The following is a 10,425-nucleotide window of genomic DNA, read 5'->3' on the forward strand; positions in this document are numbered from 1 at the left end:
CATCAAAAAAATAAAAAAAATAAAAATTATAAACAACAATTCAACAATAAAAAACGCTAACGTTAACGTTAACGTTCGGCCGCACCGAAGCTTTAACCCCTGCACAAATAAAAATATTTAGTTTTGATCAGCTTGATTCACTTTGTATAACAACTACACACTATAGTGCTCCGATCTGAACAATATGTTCGAAGATTGTAGCCTTGCCTTGGACAATAATACATGTAAACTTTTGTTAAGATATCTATCAAGTAAAAGAGTTTTCCTTACAAGAATTTGATTTTGATCTTCAGACTAAACAAACTCAGCTCGACGATAATAGTTATAGTTGATAGAATCACTAAATAGATAGAGACTCCAACGATTAATTTTAATAATAATTATTAAAATTTTATTCCACTGTTCTTAATACTTTATATACTATATATATCTGTGCCTCAGTTCCTTTTCAGTTTTCATATTTAATTCCAAAAGATAGCCATAATACCTAACCTCACTTTTGTTCAGTTATTTGAACTCTTTATGCTTTGGTTATTTTAATAAAATTTTTAAATTTTAAGCGCTAAACTTTAACTTTCCTGCGGCAATCGAGCTGAAAGAAGTTTCCCTTCTATGCAAACAAAAATATGGAAAAACCTCGCATAAATGTGTAGCGATAACCGATGAGTATCGTGTCAGCATGATTGATAAATTCTACAGTGTTGACTAATTGCTATTACTGAAATTAATTAAAAGACATATGTTCGAGATCTGTCTGCCCTTCCAATGTTAGTTGATATAAGCATGTGATATCTTAATGCAATTAGAAATAGATTATTATTATAGAAGCTTAAATTAGATATCATCGTTGCAAGGTTCTGTGAAAATGTTATGTGGAAATATTATATAATTTCGTGGACATTTTATTTAAGTGACGACGTTGACTTAATACACCAAAAGTCAGCTTTGTCATCCGAAGACGTTTCATTTCAACAGATTTTTGAAAAGTAAGTAAGTTTGGCGTGCTCAAGGCAAAAAAGATTTCACACACCTTGTTGAAGAAATATATTTTTAGGTAATACTATTCGTCAGCAATTTTTACTTAACTAACCATTTTATCGGCCGCCCGTCTTAAGATCCTGTCCGGTCCGGTCGCAAAGATTCTATTGATTCGTCGAAAGCCTGTTAACAATGTGCTAATAAAGTTATGTAGACTGGATATTTACAGTTCCGTTCTAAATAGTCAGTGTTTAGAGCGAAATATTGAAAGTAAATGAACTGCCGCTATTTGCTGAGCACAAAAATGCTAAACAATGCGAAATTCCCAACAATTTATAAACAATTACGAAATCAAAATTCGTACCCAGCAGGTAGTTCAATTAGTTACAAATTACTTTGCGATTAGTATGAGTCAGAAGCCAAACAAGTCAGCCGCCTGCCATATCCCATACAAGCAACTGACAGTTACGCTTTGACGTGTTCGAGCTCTCAAGTATCAGATTTCGGTTAAAAAGTTCTTTCAAAGCTAGAAAAATATTTAATTTGATTAATATACTCAGTAATATTTACAACTTAGACTTTCCTCAGGTGCTTCATGCTATTGTTTCAAAAATATTAATTAATCGACGTAAATTTGTCTTTTTTCTACACCAACTTTCCAAAAATTTGTTGTACATCTTTTAGTTACGACTTCAAATTAGTTTTATTTTAAGGTACACACACTTTAAGACACTTAGATACTGCCGCTAAAAATTAAAGTACAAAAATATGCGAAATATTTTCATTAGCTCAGCACTTAAAAAGCGTTTCCGCCATATTTCTGATAACAAACGGTAAAACCAAAATAAATATTGCAAACATTCACTAATTTGTTTTTTGCTTATTATACTTTATATACTTGACTTTTTCAATCTCAGTTGTGCTCAGCACATAAATCGAATTATGAAGAGTGTATTAATTGCTAAAATATTAGTTAATCTGCTGAGTAATATACTCATATGAGAACGGTTCGATAGGTTAGTAGCTTACGTAAAGAAAATTCAAATTTGTAAAAATGGAGATTTTTTATTTAGTCTCCTCGATATACTTGACCCAACAATAAACCTACTTCTTTAACCCGTCTAATAAAAAAGTTTTCTGAAAGGACTTATTAAACCTGACGGTTAATTTTTCAAGTTGTCAAACAAAAAGAAGTCACAAGAACCAAGTGTAGAGAAACTGGGAAAGAAGCAGCATTTCGAAACTTAATTTAATCAATTTGACTGTGACGATGACGGAGGTATGAGCCAGTGTGTGGTCATGGTGGAATAACATGATACACGTCGATCTTTTAAAATATGTAGTGTTTCAGCTATCTCGTGATAGCTACAGTAAGCGGTCCCAGAGAGTTATATTCCGAAATCTTCCCCGACTTCGGCTGCATCTCTGATAACTTGGATCACCGCGTCGCAGATTCCACTACTAGCGGCTCTGTCTTCGCTTTCATACCTGTGAAAGATATATTGGTGAGGTGGTGTCGTTAGAGAAGAGGCTTAGTAAGCTTTTGCACGGATGGATCGGACCTCATGGAGAAGGTTGGAGGGGAGTCTTCTTTCTGGAGGTCTCAATCAACTCTTGTATAAGACTGCAAGACCATTGTAGTGTGTTTCAAGTACTGCTCCAAACTGCAGCAGATTATAAGGAGGTACGCATCTACTCCGATAGCAGAGCTGCTATACAGGCCTTGGGTTCGCTTACATTGAGCTCGAAGCTAGTGAAGGAGTGCATGTCCTTACTAGCTGCAACATCAAGGTACTTTCATTTCGTATTTATCTGGGTGCCTGTGCACAGCGGAATGGTCGGATATTGTAAAGCCGATGAGCTTGCAAAAAGACATTCCCATATTCCATTAAGATGGGAACGAGCATCTATGGACTTCTTGCGAGCTCAGAAAGCGTTGGTCAGGACCCAATATAAGCGGGATTTCAAAAACTCTCTGGCTCAGAGTGGGACGTAAAACGTCCATTGAACTATTTGCTCTTATTCAGACTGTAGAAATGATAGACGTTCTAACTGGATACGTAAGGATAAAGATTTTGGAGTACGCAACTTGTCAATGAAGATGTAGTGGAATCATCCTGACACTTTGTTCTCTACTGCCCATTTTTTGCCAAACTAAGGTTAAAACATCCCAATTGACATACTTATAACGAACCCGGGGAATTCGCTGGATTGGATATTAACCGCTTTATTATTTTGTGGCAGGCTGCAGGCGTTTTGTCGATACAAGATGGTCTTTTTGATCCAAATCTACGAGTTCTGTGTATCACAATGGAAAAGCTTACCTTTCTAGTGAAATTAGTCATGGCTTCACCAGAAATCAGCATATTTGTCTAACCTAACCTAGTTTTCTGAATAAATCTAGAAATAAATCAGCTTTAGAAGTTCTTTATCGTGGAATAAAGTCCAATCTATCCACGAAGAGATAACCTTAGAAATTCCTTCTCATGGAATACGGATCGAAGAAGACTTTTTTTAAATAAATGAACCGTTCAGAGACGGCTTAACAATTTTACTTTTATAGTTAGATGAATATGAAACAATTAACATACTGGATTTATAGCCGATTAATTATTGGAAAAGCTACCCGAAATCCATAACTATATAAGATGAGAAGTGTTTGAGAAAAGAATTATTTGAAATATGCCTCTGGTTTGATAGACCTTTATCACAGAGATACAGAGGATAATAACGGGATTTTCAGTTATGAAAAGTCCAAGTTACATACATACAATTACTATATTAACTATACATTAACTGACTCATAAATACTTTAAATTTGGAATAGGATATTTACAATTCAAATTGTAGGCATTACAAACTAAATTACCATTCAAACATGCGACAATAGACACAGACACCTATTATTATATAATACAATAGTAATAGCTTTCAAAAGATTCATTCAAAAGTATGCACTAAATAGCAAATAATTGCCACTATCTGTAATAACCATATGAAGTCATTAAACAAGTGAACGCGAGTTTTAACGCGACACAGCTTGACAAGAGTTAGGCCAAGCTTCAGCACGATTTTGGGGGGGCTACAACAATTTAATACTCTCTGGCTAACTGAAGAATACTTTTTTGAACTTTTTGGGTGTGAGATTTTGAAATTTATTGCACAACTTCTTCTTATTTTTGAGTACTGCTTCGTATGGAACTCGAACCTATGCTCAATCGAGCCGTAGTCGCGTGCTTAGAACACTTTGCTGCTGCAAACAAGTATTCACAATTACATTTATTAGCACAGTCGCAGAAAAAAGCTTATACTTATGAACTACAAAATGTATCTATATATGTACATGCAATGAGTTCACTATATTTATGTATTTAAATAATGTGAGGCTAGGTGTGATTTTTTTAAATTGTCATATAAAAGCCACATTTTATCTTTTAATGCAATCAAAAATTATTAAAGCATCATTTTTATTCTAGTTGAATTGAGACATGAAAGCAGTCGACATCGTTCACCGGCTACTGCCCGGTATTAAATGGTTACATGGTTATACGGCGCAAGATGCTATAGCCGATCTGATTGCTGGCATTACAGTGGGCTTAACGGTATTGCCGCAGGGTCTTGCTTATGCGACATTGGCTGGACTGGAACCACAAGTGCGTTTTTAACTTTTTCTAGCTTCATATTCTTCTGTTTCTATATTGGCGTTCTAATAATACTGTGCTTGTCTAGTATGGTCTCTACTCGGCATTCGTTGGTGGCATCGTATATGCCTTTTTGGGCAGCTGTCGCCAGGTGACTATCGGTCCAACAGCACTTTTGGCGCTCATGACTAGTCGACATACAAGTTTCGGCCTGAACTCTGGTCCAGCGTACGCGATATTATTGTGTTTGATCTCCGGACTTGTCGAGTTTCTGATGGCTGTGCTGCGCTTAGGTGAGTCTGACACAAATATAGAATAGTTGTATTAATATAATCATATGCGGTATATTTAGGTGCGCTTGTGGACCTAATTTCACTGCCAGTAACTGTAGGTTTCACGTCAGCGACGGCTGTCATCATCGGCACTTCGCAGTTGAAAGTAAATATTTCTTTCACAAAGCTAAATTTTTTAAAGTAAATATTTCACCTTTAGGGTCTGCTTGGTATACGTGGCGGCGGCGGCGGTTCCGGATTTATGAAAACAATGGAGTCGGTTTTTACGAATTTAGACAAAATACGTTATGGTGATTTTACTTTGGGCATTGTTGCTATCACCATTTTGCTTTTGTTGCGGGTAAGTGTTAACAGTTTGCTCAATGAAGTGTTTTGATTACATAATTATTATCTCTAAAACTATGCACTTGAGGTAAATGTGATTGTGATTGTGTATGAAGTGCATTAGTAAGGCTTGAAGATAAGGATTTGAAAATATTTGATATTGAAGTATTAAAGAGGATCACCTGATCGGCTCTTCTGCAGCACTCAGTATTGTCCAAGATTTTCTAGTAAAATCTATAATTATTGTTGTTAATATTTAGGATCCAGAGGAGAGTAAGGTTAGGTTTAGGACACAAGCTGTTTCAACAGCGTTCAGCCAAATGTATATTGTTATTAGGCAAGTGGAGGTACTAAAAGACGTTCACGCACAACCTGAACCGAAGTTTGAATTTTACTGTAGAAATGGGCAACCATTGGTCGAAAAAAATGGTGCCTGAAGCGCATAACCGAGGAACTCCCCAGAATACCATCCACAACTAGAATTTTTTTTTGCTAAGTGTCTATCGGTAGGCGTCTTAAATATTTGAGTTGCAAGATGTCGGTTGACGTCAGGGTACTTAGTTTAGGAACGTCCTTGACCTTGACTCCACATTTAACTTTGAATAGCTTTCTCAAAGCAAAAGATTAAGAAGAAGCTCTACAAAATGTTTTTGTTGTAGTAATGTAAGTAATTTGGAGAAATACTGCCGAGTTGTTAATCTTTGGCCAGATAAAAATCGTTTACGTTCATATACGAACACCCGACTGTTAAGGGAACCCATCGAATTTATAAACGGCTTTATCATCAGAATTTTTTCAAAAGCTCTTTGGGGAATATTTAATGCTGCTACAACAATAAAAACAATTATGAGAGTAGAGAGATTTCGAAGCTAAGCAAGTCTAAGCACATCATTCATATTTCGAAAATCCATAATCTATTGAACGATTTTTTTAGTGTTAAAAGTTATTCCGACCTTGATTTTTCCATCTTATCCCTTTCTATAGAAACTGAAGGATGTCAAAATACCCGGTCGTCGCATCCTGAGCGGCACACTTTGGGTCGTTGCAACCGGCCGTAATGCCTTAGTAGTGCTCATCGCCAGTATTTTAGCTTATAATACATGTGAAACACATGAGTTGTGTCCGTTTGTCTTGACGGGTAAAGTGAAAAGCGGTTTTCCCGATGTCGAATTTCCAAAATTCCATACAACAATACAGGCAGCGAATGGTACTGCAATTGATCAAGACTATAAAGATATGGTAAGTCCTGCAGTTATTAGAAAAAGTTCCACAAGAATAATTTTCTTTCGCTTTCAGTTGAAGGAGCTTGGTCCCTCCATGATTATACTGCCAGTAATTGCCGTGCTGGGCAATGTCGCCATCTCGAAGGCATTCAGCAGTGCCGGCATAAGTCCAACACGTGAACTGGTGGCGCTCTCGCTTAGCAATGTGGTCGGTTCGTTTTTCTCTTCAATGCCCGTAACTGGTTCCTTTTCGCGTAGCGCTGTGAATCATGCGAGTGGTGTGCGCACACCCATTGGCGGTTTCTATACCAGCGCTCTGGTGTTGGTGGCGCTCGGCTTGCTCGCGCCCTACTTTCAGTACATACCGAAAGCAGCGCTGAGCGCAGTCATCATATCGGCGGTGATATTTATGATTGAATTTGAGGTAGGTGAAGCAGCTGCGGTATTTAAATTGGAAGTGAAAGGGACAATTTTATATTCCTTTGTTTGTTTCAAGGTCGTCAAACCACTTTGGCGCTGCAGTCGTCGCGAATTACTGCCTGGCGCTATAACATTCGTTGTCAGCCTTGCGATCGGCGTAGAACTCGGTTTGCTGTTGGGCGTGGGTGTAGATGTGGCTTACCTGGTGTATCGTGTCGCACGTCCGGCGCTTACCGTCTCCAAATTGAGGGTACATTTAATAAAAATAATCACCTATGCAGTTTTATACCCTGAACACGATTATTAAGTTAGCTTTTTGTAACACGCAAAAGGGAACGTCGGAGACCCCTTTAAATGAGGTAGAACTAAGACAATTGAGCCATGCCCGTCGGTCCATTTTTTTATACGCAAATTAGTTTCGCATTTTTTGAGATATCGATCTGATCGATCGTTCACGTCCTTTTCTCCCCATGAAGTTACTTATTTGTGTGACTGACAGTTGTTGGACCGCTATAACCGAACTATTAAAAGCATGTCTTTGTAAGGGAAACTTTTTTACTTGACGAGATATCTTTACAAAATTTGGCTTTAATAATTTTTCAACGTAACGTTACAATGTCCGAAGAAATGGTTCAGATCGAATAACTATAGTATATAGCTGCCATATAAACTAACCGATAAAACTCAAATCCTTTTATGGAACACTTCTTTATTTGGCGAGATATCTTCACGAAATTTGCATGGATTTTTGTTTAAGAAATTCGGAAAATCTCCGATTATATTGTTCAGATCGGACGACTACGGCACTAGACTGCTATTCAAACTGACTCGTAACTGCCATTTCCGCGACTGTCGTCGTGTCGACTGTCGGGGGAACGGGATCGAATTTATCCGATCAAGGACTGTGAACTCGGCAGAATTGTGCCGCTACAACAACAAACAAACCGTAAAAATCAATATAATTTTTTTTTTTTTATYTTTTTAAGATAAATTATGCACATGTGAAGGGTATTACAGTTCCGGTGCAACTGAAGTAAACTTTTTTGTTTGTTTTTAGAAAGGCGGTAATTTTTATATTTTTCTTCATGCCTTTTAGACCACCAATGGCACAGAGTACATACTCATGCGTCCCATACACAGTTCACTCTACTTTCCCGCAATCGAGTGGGTGCGCACTGGCATATCGAAGGCTGTCGTCATGCACGGTACGGCGCCTGTGGTCCTGGATTGCTCCAATATGCATGGTAAGCAATAATAACTTTTAATTTTTGTATTTGTTTACATTAGTTTACTTTTTTCCACTTCAGAGCTCGATTTTACGGCTGCACGTGGCATGGGCGCTTTGAATAAAGAGTTAGCTAGCAAATTTGTGCCATTCTTTCTGCTAAAAGCTTCTAAAGAGATCTGTGTTATACTTAAAGAATCGACAAATTGCGATTTTTCAACGATAGAAACACCAGATGATTTGGAATATATACTAGAAAATAGTAAGTAGAAAATATTTTTAAATTATAACTGTACAAACTAACAGTAAGTTGCTTATATTTACATAACGTCACTAAAACCTAACTGTTAATGTAAAATACTCATTTGCCTGTGTGTCTGTGTGTTTATTTCTTAATCTACCCTCAGCGGCATCGATCGACGACCATCGCTTGCAAGTTACCATTCCGCTAATTTCTTCACAAACTAAAGTAAATTGTGGTGATTCCACGACGATTGATGGCGGTGGCGGTGGCGGACATTTGTAGATTTCTATACAACACGTAGATTTTATAGCATATTTAAAATTAAGATATTTTAAATTAGAAGCAGTGAAGCAGCAGTAAAGTAATATTTCGAGAAATATTTCTAATCGGTTTCCTTGCAATGTTTGGCTAATGCTGTTCTAAGTATTTTTACATTCATGTACATTTGTGTTTATATAAAAGTGGAGTTGTAGCAAATTTAACGGTATTTTGTTGAGAAGTTTGACTTTCTTATTTTGGATAAAGTTTGCAAAGTTTATTTTCGGGTTTATACGGTTAATATTAGCAACTGCGTGGCGAAAAAATTGAAAATGGATTCTTAGGAAATCAGAAGAGAAATTTTATTTTATAATATGAATTGCCAAAAATTATTTATTTTTAATTTTTTTCATTTATTTTGTTCTTTTTATATATTTTTTTTTGAAATTTGCCTTATTTTTTTAACGATTTGAAGTTAAAATATGTTAGTTGTACCATTTTATAAAAGTTCAATTTTTTTAGTTAACATTTGTAATAAGAAATTTTCTTAAAATCGATTTTATGTGTTGGGGAAATCCTTTTAAATGAGAAAATAAAATTTATATACATATTTTTTTAATATACATATATAGATCTGGTCTCCCAAATCAGTTTTTTTTATTTATTTTTTTTCCATTTGTTATCGGTTTGGTGTTAAAATTTATATGTTAGTCTCACAATTTTATGAAAATACAATATTTTTAGTTTACGTTTTTAATAAGAATATATATTAATATAATTTTTTTATTTTAAATGTTTATTAGGAACAAATTTTTAAATCGATTTTTTGTTAAAATTTTTATTTCATTTTACAATTTCATGAGAATCCATTTCCTATTGTATTGACAAAATATCGTCTTTTTATATTTACCATTTACAAGCTATGTACACAAATTCATATGGTTTTTGTTCCATTTTTGCACACTTCATCTTAAAAGTTAGGTTAAGTTTTAAGCACAAATTGGTTAATGTAATAAATAAATATTTATTTTTTATAACCAAAAATCATGTAGAAGTGAGTTTAGCATTTTTTATTGAAATAAATGGCTTTATACTATTTTCCTAAGTGTATATCAAATTTTCTTCCTAAAGTCCCATTGAAAGATAATTACTAAACAATATTGTCTGATAGTGCCTTACTATTATTTTTTCCTTGGTTTTTTTGTTTTTTGTTTTATTTGATTTCTGTTCGTGTAAAGAAAATTATTTATGTTTTTACGGCATTTGAAATAAAATTTTTATCTAAATTTTTAAGTAGAATGGTTATATTTTTGTTTACCTCGAAAATATAATACTATTTGAATCATGTCACAAATATCAGCTTTTCTTGTTTTTTTTTGGAAGTTATTTACCATTCATATATCATGTAATGCTCTACGTTTTAGATTTGTTAACCACTTTTCTCTTATATTATTAAACATTGTTTAGGTCTGAAGATAAATGGGATATCTCTGACTTACAATAAACATTTGCGAATTTATTATGAGATACAAAGACTTTAGAACCCAGAATAATGAGAGCTGAAAATATGGTCAAAAAATAATTTACTAAAGCTTAAATCGTTCTACTAAGATATAATTTTAGCGTTTTGTTGTTAGGTTACTTAAGAGCGCTGCTGAATAAATAAATGTCATCAAAAGCTGTTCCAATAAATCATTTTTGTTGTGAAGGTTACAACAATTTTCAAGTTCAAATCAAAGCAAAGATAGGAAATGGTGCTTCAGGCTAAAATTTTGACAACATTTTTTCTTATAATAATTATTTCTAAATTATTTATAAT

The 10,425-nt window shown here is 34.8% G+C and overlaps 1 protein-coding gene across 6 annotated transcripts in view; it reads left to right on the forward strand.

Annotated features, from left to right (window-relative positions):
* LOC108977783 (sodium-independent sulfate anion transporter) overlaps nucleotides 1-10,425 on the forward strand; it is a 21,876-nt gene that overhangs the window by 9,329 nt on the left and 2,122 nt on the right. For 4 of the 6 annotated variants that reach the window (XM_018947683.1, XM_018947682.1, XM_018947679.1 and 1 more), the window contains exons 2-11: nucleotides 4,455-4,631; nucleotides 4,708-4,912; nucleotides 4,972-5,057; nucleotides 5,112-5,252; nucleotides 6,221-6,475; nucleotides 6,533-6,883; nucleotides 6,956-7,129; nucleotides 7,976-8,123; nucleotides 8,187-8,366; nucleotides 8,512-8,830. In XM_018947683.1, the coding sequence (XP_018803228.1) occupies nucleotides 4,467-4,631; nucleotides 4,708-4,912; nucleotides 4,972-5,057; nucleotides 5,112-5,252; nucleotides 6,221-6,475; nucleotides 6,533-6,883; nucleotides 6,956-7,129; nucleotides 7,976-8,123; nucleotides 8,187-8,366; nucleotides 8,512-8,630 (1,824 nt within the window). In that variant the 5' untranslated portion in view covers nucleotides 4,455-4,466 and the 3' untranslated portion in view covers nucleotides 8,631-8,830. Of the gene's footprint in view, nucleotides 1-838; nucleotides 987-4,454; nucleotides 4,632-4,707; nucleotides 4,913-4,971; nucleotides 5,058-5,111; nucleotides 5,253-6,220; nucleotides 6,476-6,532; nucleotides 6,884-6,955; nucleotides 7,130-7,975; nucleotides 8,124-8,186; nucleotides 8,367-8,511; nucleotides 8,831-10,425 lie in introns of those variants that run through there. The other 2 variants (XM_018947681.1, XM_018947684.1) reach the window with 2 other exon arrangements.

This window comes from Bactrocera latifrons, unplaced genomic scaffold (assembly GCF_001853355.1).
Source record: "Bactrocera latifrons isolate USDA-ARS-PBARC rearing strain unplaced genomic scaffold, ASM185335v1 scaffold_95, whole genome shotgun sequence".
In the NCBI taxonomy this organism is placed as follows: domain Eukaryota; kingdom Metazoa; phylum Arthropoda; class Insecta; order Diptera; family Tephritidae; genus Bactrocera; species Bactrocera latifrons.